General features: G+C 44.0%; 1 protein-coding gene across 3 annotated transcripts in view; it reads left to right on the forward strand.

Annotated features, from left to right (window-relative positions):
* The window catches only part of KLHL6 (kelch like family member 6), a 181617-nt gene that overhangs the window by 96903 nt on the left and 66827 nt on the right, over positions 1-17887 (forward strand). Inside the window, exons 1-2 of one of the 3 annotated variants that reach the window (XM_077291094.1) lie at positions 16704-16812; positions 17205-17411. Coding sequence is in view for 1 of the 3 variants with exons in the window: in XM_077291092.1 (XP_077147207.1) it covers positions 17152-17411 (260 nt within the window). In the remaining 2 variants the exon portion in view is untranslated. Of the gene's footprint in view, positions 1-16703; positions 16813-17047; positions 17412-17887 lie in introns of those variants that run through there. The other 2 variants (XM_077291093.1, XM_077291092.1) reach the window with 2 other exon arrangements.

Genomic DNA, 17887 nt, shown 5'->3' on the forward strand with positions numbered 1-17887 from the left:
GGCGGTTTTTATTGCAGCAGGATCTTACCTACCCCAAAATTTAGGCTTTAGCCTTATAGAGGTGTTCACACTAGATATATTCTCAGCCAGGGCCGGCGTCAGCACCCGGCGCACCCGGGCAAGTGCCGGGGCCCTGGCGAGACAGGGGGGCCCACTCACGCAGTCATAGATTCCAATTTGCGCTGGCACAAGCATCTTCTCAGTCAGTGCAGGGCCAGGCACATCGGGGTTAAGGACACAGCCAGCGTGACATTGTGGGCGGAGAGAGCATGTTCTCCTTCTCTGCTCTCCCGCCGCTGGCTGCGTGCAGTGCTGAACTTATCAGGCACAGGCAGATTCCGGAGGAGCTCCTACCGGCGCCTGAGTGAGTGCCATGCTATATCGCTGTATATTCTGACAGTCTGGGTGACCTGGGGCGGCCATGGGCTGGGCGGCTGCAGCTGACATATATATATATATATATATATATATATATATATATGTATACTACAGCAGCCGCCCAGCCCAGGCCCCCAGCACAGCCTGTATAGATACAGTGTATATAATATATATACAGGACAGGTACTGGGGGCCTGGGCTGGGCGGCTGTTGAAGTATATACACTACACAGTACCACTCCTCCTGTATATATATACACCGCACAGTACCTCTCCCCTGTATATACACTGCACAGTACCTCTCCCCTGTATATATACACTGCACAGTACCACTCCCCCTGTATATATACACTGCACAGTACCTCTCCCCTGTATATATACACTGCACAGTACCTCTCCCCTGCATATATACACTGCACAGTACCACTCCTCCTGTATATACACTGCAGCGTACCGCTCCTCCTGTCCTGTATATATACACTGCACAGTACCGCTCCTCCTGTCCTGTATATATACACTGCACAGTACCACTCCCCCTGTATGTATACACTGCACAGTACCTCTCCCCTGTATATATACACTGCACAGTACCTCTCCCCTGTATATATACACTGCACAGTACCACTCCTCCTGTATATACACCGCACAATACCTCTCCCCTGTATATACACACTGCACAGTACCACTCCCCTGTATATATACACTGCACAGTAACTCTCCCCTGTATATATACACTGCACAGTACCACTCCTCCTGTATATATACACTGCACAGTACCTCTCTCCTGTATATATACACTGCACAGTACCACTCCTCCTGTCCTGTATATATACACTGCACAGTACCTCTCCCCTGTATATATACACTGCACAGTACCTCTCCCCTGTATATATACACTGCACAGCACCACTCCTCCTGTATATACACTGCACAGTACCTCTCCCCTGTATATAGACACTGCACAGTACCTCTCCCCTGTATATATACACCGCACAGTACCTCTCCCCTGTATATATACACTGCACAGTACCACTCCTCCTGTATATATACACTGCACAGTACCTCTCTCCTGTATATATACACTGTACAGTACCACTCCCCCTGTATATATACACTGCACAGTACCACTCCTCCTGTCCTGTATATATATACTGCACAGTACCACTCCTCCTGTATATATACACTGCACAGTACCACTCCTCCTGTCCTGTATATATACACTGCACAGTACCGCTCCTCCTGTCCTGTATATATACACTGCACAGTACCTCTCCCCTGTATATATACACTGCACAGTACCTCTCTCCTGTATATATACACTGCACAGTACCACTCCTCCTGTCCTGTATATATACACTGCACAGTACCTCTCTCCTGTATATATACACTGCACAGTACCAGTCCTCCTGTCCTGTATATATACACTGCACAGTACCTCTCCCCTGTATATATACACTGCACAGTACCTCTCCCCTGTATATGTACACTGCACAGTACCTCTCTCCTGTATATATACACTGCACAGTACCACTCCTCCTGTCCTGTATATATACACTGCACAGTACCGCTCCTCCTGTCCTGTATATATACACTGCACAGTACCTCTCCCCTGTATATATACACTGCATAGTACCTCTCTCCTGTATATATACACTGCACAGTACCTCTCTCCTGTATATATACACTGCACAGTACCAGTCCTCCTGTCCTTTATACACTCACCGGCCACTTTATTAGGTACACCTGTCCAACTTCTTGTTAACACTTAATTTCTAATCAGCCAATCACATGGCGGCAACTCAGTGCATTTAGGCATGTAGACATGGTCAAGACAATCTCCTGCAGTTCAAACCGAGCATCAGTATGGGGAAGAAAGGTGATTTGAGTGCCTTTGAACGTGGCATGGTTGTTGGTGCCAGAAGGGCTGGTCTGAGTATTTCAGAAACTGCTGATCTACTGGGATTTTCACGCACAACCATCTCTAGGGTTTACAGAGAATGGTCCGAAAAAGAAAAAAAATCCAGTGAGCGGCAGTTCTGTGGGCGGAAATGCCTTGTTGATGCCAGAGGTCAGAGGAGAATGTGCAGACTGGTTCGAGCTGATAGAAAGGCAACAGTGACTCAAATCGCCACCCGTTACAACCAAGGTAGGCCTAAGAGCATCTCTGAACGCACAGTGTGTCGAACTTTGAGGCAGATGGGCTACAGCAGCAGAAGACCACACCGGGTACCACTCCTTTCAGCTAAGAACAGGAAACTGAGGCTACAATTTGTACAAGCTCATCGAAATTGGACAGTAGAAGATTGGAAAAACGTTGCTTGGTCTGATGAGTCTCGATTTCTGCTGCGACATTCGGATGGTAGGGTCAGAATTTGGCGTAAACAACATGAAAGCATGGATCCATCCTGCCTTGTATGGAGCATCTTTGGGATGTGCAGCCGACAAATCTGCGGCAACTGTGTGATGCCATCATGTCAATATGGACCAAAATCTCTGAGGAATGCTTCCAGCACCTTGTTGAATCTATGCCACGAAGAATTGAGGCAGTTCTGAAGGCAAAAGGGGGTCCAACCCGTTACTAGCATGGTGTACCTAATAAAGTGGCCGGTGAGTGTATATGCACTGCAGAATTTACAATAGCTACCACTCATGTAAGAAGTGAAATCTGGCATTGTACTATACCTATACTTCTCTGCTGTATCTGGGCATCATGAATCGTGGTATGTGTTAAAGGACGGGGGGGCCTACTGAGACTCTTTCGCCCGGGGCCCTCAAAAACCTGGAGCCGGCCCTGTTCTCAGCAATGGAGAGAATTGCCGGAGAGAATATGTATCAGGAAAAGACAGAGTTGTGGAAGCTGGGAGAAGGTATAATCCCTATGGAGAGCGCTCTACATAGGGATTATACCTACACTCAGCTTGTGCTTCTCTATATTAATAGAGATGTTACCATCACTACATGCGCTTGGTAGACTTGTACTTTTCCAACATTCTAATGGTCCAAAACACACACCTAAGGCCACTGTTGCATTTCTGAAGAGAAACAGAGTAAAAGTGATTCAGTGTCCAAATATGTCTCCTGATCTGAGCCCAAGTGAGTACCTATGGAGAATTTTGAATAGAAGTTTGCCACTCTCCATCCTGCATCAAGGCTCTAAAAGAGATTGATCTTGAAGAATGGAAAAAGATAGATGTTACAATATGTTGCTAACTTGTTAATTCCATGCCTAGAAGATTGCTGATGTCCTTAAAAATCATGGAGGTCATACAAAATACTAGATGTACTAATTTTTGATGTGATGTATCACGATTCCGCCTATAGGTACTGTATGTCTAGAAGCACTGAGTGACATTTTCAGCCATCCAATCTAGGTCATGGGTGTGCTGAGCTGTTGGTTTGGTGTTGGACAGCTCAGCCGTCCAATTGGAAGGTGGGGCATGCTGGGCTATCAGTGTTTTTAGTGACTATTCAGCGATCCGATAAGGGCCAGAGCATGCCAAGGCTTCTTCCAAGTGTCTGCTATTCAAGTGATTACCTTGCTATTTAGCTGGCTCTCTGCCACCAATTAGTGCCAGTTGTAGCTTAGCTTAAATGGTGTGCACTTGGGAGAGTTTTTGTTTTATTTGGAGCAGATTTCACATTTCTATATTTTTGTTGCTTTCCAGTGACTGGTCAAAAGTGCACCATGACTTTACGGACACACTGTATCTTACAGTGTTTGTGGGGTACTTTTGTTGACATCATACTTTGAGTGCAATGAAAGAGGAATCTAGGGTTCCAGTAGGAGGAAAATTAGAGGGCACACAGTACCACAATATAGGTGCAGTAATAGAGACACACATGGCAGCGGTGGCTCAGCATAGGGGCATCAGCAGGATAAGGAGTTAATGCAGGTTGGGAATAGATGGGGAGGATGCCTGAAATGTGAGAAGTCAGATGAGATGTGTCTTTCTTGTAAACTCTGCAGACGAGTCATGCCTGGAAGACATTGTCACATTGGTCTAGGCCAGATGAAAAAGATGGGAAAAGTGAATGACTCCATCAGAAAGAACGTCAGCTGTAAGTCACTATCTGTAACTGTACTGTAATCTCTTACATGTTCTGTAGGACTGGTATCCACCACTATATGCTCATATATAATATCAGTGTTGTCTTATTTGCCGAAATCCCTTCTGTTTCTGTCGTCCCATCTTCAGCTCCATGGGCCTCGCTTCTGGCAATCCCTGCCTCGCTTCTGGTAATCCTGCTTTTTTCCAGTAATCACTGGTTTTTCCGGGCAATCCCTGTCCCGTCCATGCCTTTAGGCCCACCAGCTTCCTGCCATTCACCTGGTCCGGCTTCGAATTAAAGGGTACAGGCTCACCGTCTCAGCTTCACCTAATCCCTGCCGTAAGCTTTGAATCCTCCTTGGAATGGTCCTTTTTAAGCTGGTGACCGCCTGCATGACACTGAGCCTGGGGCCCCTTCTTGCCGAAGCAACCATATCATCATGGCTGTCAGACTGTCCCAATTCGCTGCTGCATCACAACTTGCCCTGGGCATGGCTGCCCAGGCTCTGCTCACTAACCAGGAAGTGCCTCCTTATATCTCACTGCTCTTTGCTGCACTCATCTGTAACCCCTCCCAACTGGAAAACCCCTAATGGTCACTATACTATTCTATCTCACTCCATATCTCTAGTATGCCCCCTCTATTCTAATCCCACTATTGTCCTATGCTATTACCCTATACTATAATAATAAATAATAATTTTATTTATATAGTGCCAACATATTCCGCAACACTTTACATTATAGAGGGGATTTGTACAGACAATAGACATTACAGCATAACAGAAATCACAGTTCAAAACAGATACCAGGAGGAATGAGGGCCCTGCTCGCAAGCTTACAAACTATGAGGAAAAGGGGAGACACGAGAGGTGGATGGTAACAATTGAATTTTTGTTCGGACCAGCCATAGTGTAAGGATCGAGTGTTCATGTAAAGCTGCATGAACCAGTTAACAGCCTAAGTATGTAGCAGTACAGACACAGAGGCTATTATCTGCATAAATTGTATGAGAACGATGCGAGGAACCTGATTTTGGTTTAACTTATATGAATGGGCCACACAGGGATAATTAGGTTAATGCGTTGAGGCGGGAGGCCAGTCTGAACAAGTGCGTCTTTAGGGCACGCTTACTATCCCTAAGCTTGTAAGCAGTACATATCAAATACATACATAACAATATTACATGAATACACTAACATTGGTAAATGACAAGGTACCGCACGTAATCTATGTGAACAGTGCCCAAAGAGGGAAAAGGCATGTGACGACCTCGGTCACCTCCTTACACCACCATAGTTGAAATCAAGGTTACCTGGTTAGGGGCCCACTCAGAGGTTTTGCCTCCCCTAAACCAAACCCCTAGGTATGCTTCAGCCCCTAAGTCATTACTGATTATTGATACCCCTGACCCTCTTTGTGTTATATCCCTGAGTCCCCTTAGGTACAGCACAGTTAGTATTTGTAAGTAGGGGGAGACTCCTTGAAGGTGTGAATGTCTTTATAAGTGGGTGGGTGAAGGTACTTTAATTGGCTTTTTAATGTATTGCAATTGTGTATAATTTTAGTATACAATTTTCATATTGATTCCTAAATGTATTGACATGTGCTAATATTGTACTGTTTTATTGTGATTTCAGAGTAATCTAGCTAGCCAATAAATTCGTTAAAGTAAAATGTTTTGAATCAGCATATGTGTTGTGGATTCTGTTTGCGGGCTCCCTCTGGTGGTTACTGCTGGTACTGGGTGACTTTGGTGGGTTGCGGCCTTTGGTTTCCATCTGTCCATCAGAGGCTGGGTGTTTCCTATTTTACCTGGCCTTTCTGTCATTTCCCTTGCCGGCTATCAATGTGTTCAGATGTGCTCTGTTTGGTTCCTGCCTACCTGCTCCCAGATCTTTCAGGATAAGCTAAGTGCTGATTTTCAGTTGTTTGGTTTTTTGTCCAGCTTGCTTAGAATATCTCTTTGTTAGCTGGTTGCTCTAGTGGACTGAGGTTCTCCCCATGTGCCATGAGTTGGCACATGGGTTCTTGTAATCTCAGGATGGTTTTTTTGATTAGGGTTTTTTGCTGACCGCTCAGTCCCCTTTTGTGTCATTCTGCTTTCTAGTTTTTAGCGGGCCTCTATTTGCTAAAGCTATATACATCATCTCTATGTGTGTGCCTTCCTCTCATTTCACCGTCAATACATGTGGGGGGCAACTATACCTTTGGGGTTAATTCCTCTGGAGGCAAGTGAGGTCTTGTTTTCTCTGCAGTACTAGTTAGCTCTTAGGCTGGTGCGTGGCGTCTAGAACCAACGTAGGCACGCTCCCTGGCTATCTCTAGTTGCGTTTGTCAGGCGTAGGGCAGCGGTCAGCCCAGGTTCCATCACCCTAGAGCTCGTCCGATATTTATTATATTTTGCTTATCCTGTGCTATCCCTAGCCATTGGGGATTCATGACAGTATAGCCGGCCCACAAAGTGTTAATTGTTTGGGCTGAAGCAGGAGAAAAAGAAGTGTCAAGGGAATTTTTTTTTTTTTTTTTTCCCTTCAGAGTTTTGCTGCCTAGCCCTTAATTGCTGTCTAGCTGCTTCTTACCTCCTCTTAACCCTTGAATGGCTCTGATCTTGGCTGTTTATCATGGATGTCCAGAGTTTGGCTTCCAGCCTGAGTAATCTCGCGGCAAAGGTTCAAAATATACAGGATTTCGTTGTTCACACTCCCATGTCTGAACCTAGAATTCCTATTCCAGAGTTTTTTTCTGGAGATAGATCTACCTTCCTGAATTTCAGGAACAATTGTAAATTGTTTCTCTCTTTGAAATCTCGCTCCTCTGGAGACCCTGCTCAACAGGTCAAGATTGTTATATCGTTCCTACGGGGCGACCCTCAGAATTGGGCATTTGCATTGGCACCAGGGGATCCTGCATTGCTCAGTGTGGATGCGTTTTTTCTGGCATTGGGATTGCTCTATGAGGAACCTAACCTAGAGATTCAGGCTGAAAAGGCTTTATTAGCCTTCTCTCAGGGGCATGATGAAGCGGAAATATATTGTCAGAAATTTCGGAAATGGTCGGTGCTTACTCAGTGGAATGAGTGCGCCCTGGCTGCTAACTTCAGAAATGGTCTTTCTGAGGCCATTAAGGATATTATGGTGGGGTTCCCTGCACCTACAGGTCTGAATGAGTCTATGGCTATGGCCATTCAGATTGATCGGCGTTTACGGGAGCGCAAACCCGTGCACCAGTTGGCGGTGTCTTCTGAACAGGCACCTGAGACTATGCAATGTGATAGAATTCAGTCCAGAAGTGAACGGCAAAATTATAGGCGGAAAAATGGTTTGTGTTTTTATTGTGGTGATTCAGCTCATGTTATATCAGCATGCTCTAAACGCACAAAAAGGGTTGATAAATCCTTTGCCATTGATACTCTGCAGTCTAAGTTCATTTTGTCTGTGACTCTGATTTTTTCACTGTCTTCCATTTCCGTCGATGCCTATGTGGATTCAGGCGCTGCCCTGAGTCTTATGGATTGGTCATTTGCTAAACGCTGCGGTTTTAGTCTAGAGCCTCTGGAAGTTCCTATTCCTCTGAAGGGAATTGATTCTACACCATTGGCTATGAATAAACCGCAGTATTGGACACAAGTGACCATGCGCATGACTCCCGTTCATCAGGAGGTGATTCGCTTCCTTGTACTGTATAATTTACATGATGTACTAGTGCTTGGTCTGCCATGGTTACAAACTCATAATCCTGTCCTGGACTGGAAAACAATGTCTGTGCTAAGCTGGGGATGTCAGGGGGTTCATGATGATGCACCTCCGATTTCTATTGCTTCATCTACTCCTTCGGAGATCCCTGCGTTTTTGTCGGATTATAGAGATGTTTTTGAGGAGCCTAAGCTCAATTCGCTCCCTCCTCATAGAGATTGTGACTGTGCTATAGAATTGATCCCTGGCAGTAAGTTCCCTAAGGGTCGTTTATTTAATCTGTCACTGCCAGAGCATACTGCTATGCGGAATTATATTAAGGAGTCCTTGGAAAAGGGACATATTCGTCCATCTTCGTCCCCTCTGGGAGCAGGTTTTTTTTTTCGTGGCAAAGAAAGATGGTTCCCTGAGGCCTTGTATAGATTATCGCCTTCTGAATAAGATTACAGTCAAATACCAGTATCCATTGCCATTATTTACTGATTTGTTTGCTCGCATTAAGGGGGCTAGGTGGTTCACTAAAATAGATCTTCGTGGTGCGTATAATCTGGTGCGGATAAAACAGGGTGATGAGTGGAAAACCGCATTTAATACGCCTGAGGGCCATTTTGAGTATTTGGTAATGCCTTTTGGACTCTCCAATGCTCCGTCAGTCTTTCAGTCCTTTATGCACAATATTTTCCGTGAATATCTGGATAAGTTTATGATTGTGTATTTGGATGATATTTTGGTGTTTTCTGATGACTGGGAGTCTCATGTTCTACAGGTCAGGAAGGTGTTTCAGGTTTTGCGGGCCAATTCTCTGTTTGTGAAGGGCTCAAAGTGTCTCTTCGGAGTCCAGAAGATTTCTTTTTTGGGGTACATTTTTTCTCCTTCTACTATTGAGATGGATCCCGTTAAGGTTCAGGCTATTTGTGACTGGACACAACCTACATCTGTTAAGAGCCTTCAGAAGTTCTTGGGGTTTGCTAATTTTTATCGTCGGTTCATTGCCAATTTTTCTAGTATTGTTAAACCTTTGACTGATTTGACTAAAAAGGGTGCTGATGTTGCTGATTGGTCTCCTGCGGCCGTGGAGGCCTTTCGGGAACTTAAGCGCCGGTTTTCTTCTGCTCCTGTGTTGTGTCAACCAGATGTTTCACTTCCTTTTCAGGTGGAGGTTGATGCTTCCGAGATTGGAGCGGGGGCGGTTTTGTCACAGAGAAGTTCTAATGGCTCGGTGATGAAGCCATGTGCTTTCTTCTCTAGAAAATTCTCGCCCGCCGAGCGCAATTATGATGTGGGTAATCGGGAGCTTTTGGCCATGAAGTGGGCATTTGAGGAGTGGCGTCATTGGCTTGAGGGTGCTAAACATCGCGTGGTGGTCTTGACTGATCACAAGAATCTCATTTACCTTGAGTCTGCCAGGCGTTTGAATCCTAGACAGGCTCGTTGGTCATTATTTTTTTCTCGTTTCAATTTCGTGGTTTCATACCTGCCAGGTTCAAAGAATGTGAAGGCAGATGCTCTTTCCAGGAGTTTTGTGCCTGACTCTCCTGGAGACACTGGGCCTGCTGGTATCCTTAGGGATGGGGTAATATTGTCCGCCGTATCCCCAGACTTGCGACGCGCATTGCAGGAGTTTCAGGTGGATAAACCGGATCGATGTCCACCAGAAAGACTGTTTGTTCCGGATGATTGGACCAGTAGAGTCATCTCCGAGGTCCATTCTTCTGTGTTGGCTGGTCATCCTGGAATATTTGGTACAAGAGACTTGGTGGCCAGGTCTTTTTGGTGGCCTTCCTTGTCTAGGGATGTGCGTACCTTTGTGCAGTCTTGTGAAGTGTGTGCTCGAGCTAAGCCTTGCTGTTCACGGGCTAGTGGGTTGTTGTTATCCTTGCCCATCCCGAAGAGGCCTTGGACGCACATTTCCATGGATTTTATTTCTGATCTCCCGGTTTCACAGAAAATGTCCGTTATCTGGGTTGTGTGTGACCGCTTTTCTAAGATGGTTCATTTGGTGCCCTTGCCTAAGTTGCCCTCCTCCTCTGAGTTGGTTCCTTTGTTTTTTCAGAACGTGGTTCGTTTGCATGGGATTCCGGAGAATATCGTTTCTGACAGGGGATCCCAGTTTGTGTCTAGATTTTGGCGGACGTTTTGTGCCAAGATGGGCATTGATTTGTCTTTCTCGTCTGCATTCCATCCTCAGACGAATGGCCAGACGGAGCGAACTAATCAGACCTTGGAAACTTATTTGAGGTGTTTTGTTTCTGCTGATCAGGATGACTGGGTTGCTTTTTTGCCACTGGCCGAATTTGCTCTTAATAATCGGGCTAGTTCGGCCACGTTGGTCTCTCCTTTTTTTTGTAATTCGGGGTTTCATCCTCGTTTTTCCTCTGGTCAGGTGGAGTCTTCGGATTGTCCTGGAGTGGACGTGGTGGTGGACAGGCTACATCACATTTGGAATCAGGTGGTGGACAATTTGAAGTTATCTCAGGAGAAGACTCAGCAGTTTGCTAATCGCCGTCGCCGCGTGGGTCCCCGACTTCTTGTTGGGGACTTGGTGTGGTTGTCTTCTCGTTTTGTCCCTATGAAGGTCTCTTCTCCTAAGTTCAAGCCTCGGTTCATCGGTCCTTATAGGATCTCGGAGATTCTTAACCCTGTATCTTTCCGTTTGGATCTCCCAGCATCGTTCGCTATTCATAATGTGTTCCATCGGTCGTTGTTGCGGAGGTATGAGGTGCCTGTTGTTCCTTCGGTCGAGCCTCCTGCTCCGGTGCTGGTGGAGGGAGAATTGGAGTATGTTGTTGAAAAGATCTTGGATTCTCGTGTTTCCAGACGCAAACTCCAGTATTTGGTTAAGTGGAAGGGTTATGGTCAGGAGGACAATTCCTGGGTGGTCGCCTCCGATGTTCATGCGACTGATTTGGTTCGCGCCTTCCATAGAGCTCACCCTGATCGCCCTGGGGGTTCTCGTGAGGGTTCGGTGACCCCTCCTCAAGGGGGGGGTACTGTTGTGGATTCTGTTTGCGGGCTCCCTCTGGTGGTTACTGCTGGTACTGGGTGACTTTGGTGGGTTGCGGCCTTTGGTTTCCATCTGTCCATCAGAGGCTGGGTGTTTCCTATTTTACCTGGCCTTTCTGTCATTTCCCTTGCCGGCTATCAATGTGTTCAGATGTGCTCTGTTTGGTTCCTGCCTACCTGCTCCCAGATCTTTCAGGATAAGCTAAGTGCTGATTTTCAGTTGTTTGGTTTTTTGTCCAGCTTGCTTAGAATATCTCTTTGTTAGCTGGTTGCTCTAGTGGACTGAGGTTCTCCCCATGTGCCATGAGTTGGCACATGGGTTCTTGTAATCTCAGGATGGTTTTTTTGATTAGGGTTTTTTGCTGACCGCTCAGTCCCCTTTTGTGTCATTCTGCTTTCTAGTTTTTAGCGGGCCTCTATTTGCTAAAGCTATATACATCATCTCTATGTGTGTGCCTTCCTCTCATTTCACCGTCAATACATGTGGGGGGCAACTATACCTTTGGGGTTAATTCCTCTGGAGGCAAGTGAGGTCTTGTTTTCTCTGCAGTACTAGTTAGCTCTTAGGCTGGTGCGTGGCGTCTAGAACCAACGTAGGCACGCTCCCTGGCTATCTCTAGTTGCGTTTGTCAGGCGTAGGGCAGCGGTCAGCCCAGGTTCCATCACCCTAGAGCTCGTCCGATATTTATTATATTTTGCTTATCCTGTGCTATCCCTAGCCATTGGGGATTCATGACACATATGCACGTGGACATATAACAAAGTGCTAAGGAATAGAAATCTTTTAGTACAAGGATCCTATAATTAGAGATGAGCGAATATGTTCTGAAAACAATTGCCGAATTCGAGTTTGCCATATTCGTATCATATTCATGCTGAATTTATGTTTGACGATCATTTACGAACATAATCGCTCATCTGTGCTCCCAGTGACTCCAATGGAGTTCGGCGAATATTGCAAATACGGCAATCGTAATCCGAACTGAATATTTCAGTATTCGCTCATCTCTACTTGTAACACCTTGCCAGAGTACATGATGTCATTTTTTTTGTTTTTGTTTTGTGATACCACTGTTTCTAATCCTTGTCATGTGACATCACTGTGGGCATTATCTTTGTATTCTAATGTTTATAATCCCTGTGCTCTGACTTGACTGTTTCTAATCCTTGTACTGTGACATCATTGTGTGCATTTTCCTTGTGTGATATTTAGAATTCCTGTGCTATGACTTCACTGATCGTTGTACTGTGACATCACTGTGTGCATTATCCTTGTATAATGTTTATAATTCTTATTCTATGACATCATTGATCCTTGCACTGTGACATCACTGTACGCTTTATCCTTGTATTGTAATAATGTTTATAATTCCTGTACTGTGACATCACTTTTTCTAATTGTACTGTGACATCACTGTGTGCATTATACTTGTGTGATGTTTAGAATTCTTGCGCTACGACTTCGCTGATCATTGTACTGTGACATCATTGTGTGCATTATATTTGTATAATGTTTATAATTCTTATTCTATGACGTCATTGATCCTTGCACTGTGACATCACTGTATGCTTTATCCTTGTATTGTAATAATGTTTATAATTCCTGTACTGTGACATCACTTTTTCTAATTGTACTGTGTGACATCACTGTGTGCATTATATTTGTGTGATGTTTAGAATTCTTGCGCTACGACTTCGCTGATCATTGTACTGTGACATCACTGTGTGCATTATATTTGTATGTTTATAATTCTTATTCTATGACGTCATTGATCCTTGCACTGTGACATCAGTGTATGCTATATCCTTGTATTGTAATGTTTATAATTCCTGTACTGTGACATCACTTTTTCTAATTGTACTGTGACATCACTGTGTGCATTATACTTGTATAATGTTTATAATTCTTATTCTATGACGTCATTGATCCTTGCAATACCAACATTTTATTTACTCCCAAAAATACATAAAGGCCTCCAGTCTCCACCCGGCAGACCCATAATTTCTGGTAGGGGTAACCTGCTGGAGCATGTTAATAGGTGGATAGACTTCCACCTCCAGTCTCTTGTAACTAGTCTTCCGTCCTTTCTTAAGGACACTGGGGATTTTCTGCGCAGGGTCGACAGATTGTGTTTAGAGGGTGAGACTCTATTAGTTTCGGCGGATGTTGAATCTCTATACACCAATATTAGACACACAGATGGCATTCATGCTGTTAAATTTTTCTTGGAAACCTCGTCGCTTTCTAATGGTATGAGATCACTTCTGCTGGAACTTCTGGAATTCACCCTCACCCACAATTTTTTTGTATTCAAGGGGTCCTTCTACCTGCAGCTCCAGGGGACCGCCATGGGAGCGGCCTTGCGCCCTCGTATGCCGGTCTTTTCCTGGGGCTGTGGGAGAGGGACCTCTTCCTGTCAGATGAACAGGGATCAATCGACCGTGTCCTTTTATGGACATGGTATATTGATGACATCTTCTTCATCTGGCAGGGCACATCCGTCGACCTTGGGCAGTTTATATCTCTCCTGAACAGCAACGACCGCAACATCCTTTTGACATTTATATCCAGCGTTGAATCTATCGACTTTTTGGACGTGACGATAAAGAGAGACTCTAAGGGGATCTTAAATACAGATATTTTTCGTAAAAAGACGTCCTCCAATACCCTTTTACATGCTACCTCGGGCATCCGAGGCACATGATAAGGTCTGTTCCGGTAGGGCAATTTCTTCGTCTCAGACGAATTTGTTCTACCAATGCGGATTTTGAAAAGAGAGCTGAGGAGTTACAGGTTCGATTTAGGGAACGAGGTTATAGTGGTAGATCTTATTAAAAAAGCATATCTAAGGGCCAAACATACTTCACGTGAAAATCTTATATATGGGGCCCATGATCGCCCTACTGGAAATGGTAAGGACGTATCAAGATTTATCACTACCTTTAGCTCAGAATCTGCCCAGATACGCCAGGCGTTGGAGAGAGCATGGCCTATTTTGATGATAGACCCTATTATGAGGAAGTTCCTTTCAATCCACCCCTCCATGACATTCAGACATGCCAGAAATCTTCGGGATCATTTGGTTCGTAGTCACTGCGTGAACCAACGTCCCCCGACTTTTCTGGACAGATTTATACCAAGATCAGGTTGTAGTCCGTGTGGCTACTGTGTCGCCTGTCCAAATGTGGAAAGTTGTAGCTCCTTCTCCAATTCTAAGGGCACAAAGACATATTCCATCAGACAACACATTACGTGTACCACACGATATGTAATCTACTATGCCACATGCACCTGTGGCCTTATTTATGTAGGCCTGACCACGTGCCAACTAAAGGTCAGGATCAGGGAGCATGTGTTGGGTATACAGGCGGCCTCTGGCCACGCGGACGGATCTATGCTCAAAACCCTGCCTAGACACTTTAGGGATTTTCATGGATGCAATGCATCTCTCCTCAGGGTTAGGGGCATAGATTCATTAAAAATTAATATTAGGGGTGGACAACTCTCTAAAAGGCTTGGGATGCTTGAGACGCAATGGATATGGCGTCTCCAGACTGTCCAGCCGGACGGCCTGAATGAGAATATTTCCTTTGCCCCATTTTTGTAGTCCGCCGGTTGCTCCATTTTTCAGTCCCTGTGCGCATCCCCGCATGTACTTTGTTTTATGTGGTTTTAACAGGTTTTATTTATCTTTTTCTTTTAGTATTAGTATTATGGCACGTGAGGATGGGTGTCTGCTCCTATGAATATTTAGACGACATGAATCATGATGGCTGACATCAGGACCCCTGAGGATAATGCTACTATCAACATCTGGCCATTATGGCCGAAGTACTCTATCCGGGACTTTGTCTCTATGGACTATACATACTATGCTTGTTACTGTACTACCCGTTTCCTGACTGACGATATGATTATTCGGTTATACTGTCCATAGGTTATTATTAGTCTTTTATGTGACGTGCAACTTTAGATGGATTATGGATGTGTTACCCTGTTTCTATAGATTATTTATGATCTGTCGGAGGTGATGTTCAGTAAAGCATGGTATAGTTGTATGATGTTGCCAATAATAGGATAATTCGGTATTTTACACACTTTTTTCACCTAATGAGAAGTGGTGCTGTTCTCACGGTTTGCCTTGTTGGTATTTTCTTTTTTGTATTTTTATATGTATTTATTATTCTTTACTCTGGGTTCTTATACCTAAATATGGACATATCTTGATCTTTTCCCTATATATCTAGCCATACGACGAATTTTTACATCTTTATACTTGTAATGTGGTATATTTTGCCAGTTGTGCCCCTTTAAACATGCACTATGTTGATAGATTATGGCTGTTATTGAATGTCCATATTATTTAAGATGCTAAGTTCCTCTCTATGAGGTGGAGGGCATTATATACTGGGACCGAATTGCGGCTATAGCTTCGTGCTAGTAATTGTACCTTAGTTCGTTCGGCTGAAAATACAGATATATATATATGGATCTATCCACAATAAGATGGCCGCATTATTATGGCTGTGCGGTAGTTTCTGTGCATGCCTGATTCCACCAAGATGGCCTCGCTGTGTTCCTTAGCTGTGGACTTCAATAACATGGCCGCTCGGTACTAACTGCGCATGCTCGGCCAGCGCTTGTTTGTACTGCGTCTTCGGAGCCTCATTTCCGGCACGGTACATCGCGGTGTCGGCTCATCTGTGACACATGGGGCCCGTGTGTCTTCAGGTGCTGGACGACCATGTGATTTGAGTGCCCGTGATTGGGTAATTTGATGTTGTGTGTGTGGGGGGGACGTAATTGATTTCAGCCCCACTTATACGTATATAATGGACCCAGGAGTACATCCACATACCCCTTGAGAAAGGCATTTACCGAAACGCGCGTCGGGAGGACAGGGGTGTTGTGCCTGTACATCTTACATTCTTACCTCTCACGGTTGACCGGTATGTATATTAAATCTGTGGCTGCTCTTACTGCTTGTACATGTTCTGAGCATGGTCTCATATATGCAGACATATGAACTGGCCTTCTATGTGTATACTTGATTAGAGTGTATATTGTGCAGGGTCATTCCGTGTATTTGATATGTTATATAAGGCAACTCTCCCCTGCCCTATTTTTGTACGTGCTGTGGATGGCACGGTGATTGTTCTCTTCTGTTATCTATTTTCCTGATATTATCTTTAATAAAGTTTTTCTATGTTTTGTATAAATTTGGACTTGTGACTGTAGTTCTTTTTGGTTGGTTCATTTAAGTTTATGCAGTCTGTCCTGTATGGTCCTATTTCGGTCCCGTCTTTCCTAACAATGATTTACATCATACTTGGATAATAATTATGTGGGTGACTGTTTGGGTTTCCACTAAATCTTTGTGGCTATGCTATATCCTTGTATTGTAATAATGTTTATAATTCCTGTACCGTGACATCACTTTTTCTAATTGTACTGTGACATCACTGTGTGCATTATACTTGTGTAATGTTTGTAATTAATATTCTATGACGTCATTGATCCTTGCACTGAAATCACTGTATGCTTTATCCTTGTATTGTAATTATGTTTATAACTTACTGTAACATCACTATGTGCATTATACATGACTTCTACGGTGACATCATTATGATCCTAAACCATTAGTTGTGACATCACTGTAATTATTATCTCTACTCTGTGACTGCACGGTATGGAGATAACATAGGAATTGATATATTCATAGCCTTTTCTATTTTGTCGCTATGATTAGTGTAAATCTATAGTGTATTAGTCTTTACAACGACTATCTAGATTATTTCGTATACATATTATTTGGCTGTGCTTTGCACTTTGTCTCAAGCTGTAGTAACCAATAAGATTAATGTATTTTTACTGTCAACTGAGAAAGTTTAAGGTTTCCTGTTTTGTGTGTGACAGTTTTAGATAAGTTTGGAGTCATTGGCAGGAAATCCGCTTCACTTGTGAAGTGTGACCTAACTGCATAGCAGCACAGAAGTAGACACTTTGAGTTACCTACAGTCACAATAATGGGAGAATCCTTGGAAAACAGCACTGTTGACTTCATTGTTTCGCTCAACAGAGAATGTCCCAAAGAATTGGGGGAACTGATTGAAAAATCCAGTGGAGATATCCGACGATTTGATGATACCGGCTTTACATTGTCACTTCAGAATGGGCTAGAAAACCTGCGGCTGGAGAACTCACTGACGGATGTAGTGTTGTGTGTAGGCAACAGCGTGTTCTCATGTCACCGCGTCGTACTGGCTGCTGCCAGCAATTACTTTAGGTAAGAGACATCTTTCGCCAAAATACTGGTGCGATTTTTCATGTAGACAAGTGCCTTGTTTGTGATAATAGTCATTCTATGGGTAAAAAAATTACTGAACTGAAATAATTCATCTTCACACTGATTCATATGATTTCATTTTAAAATCAACAAAAACATTAACAAAAAAAATTTGAAAAGTCAAAGACTAAAAATGTGGGAATAAAACCCATAGACTCATATAACTTAACCATGACATCTACCATTTTTTAACAAATTCCAATAAATCCCGATGCATGCCATCGACTTATAATGGAGTCTGTCAAACCTATATTGTGGTTTTGGTATTTTAAGTGACCATAATAGTCACTCCAATATTCTCACTGCCAAGAACAGAGCTTACAGATCAGTTTACATATTGTGCCTAAATGGCATCTATTGGGTATCTACACACTCCCGTACCACTACAGAGCAGCCATGGTTGGGAAGATTGGCTC

The sequence above is a fragment of the Ranitomeya variabilis genome, chromosome 2, assembly GCF_051348905.1.
Source record: "Ranitomeya variabilis isolate aRanVar5 chromosome 2, aRanVar5.hap1, whole genome shotgun sequence".
Taxonomy (NCBI): Eukaryota; Metazoa; Chordata; class Amphibia; order Anura; family Dendrobatidae; genus Ranitomeya; species Ranitomeya variabilis.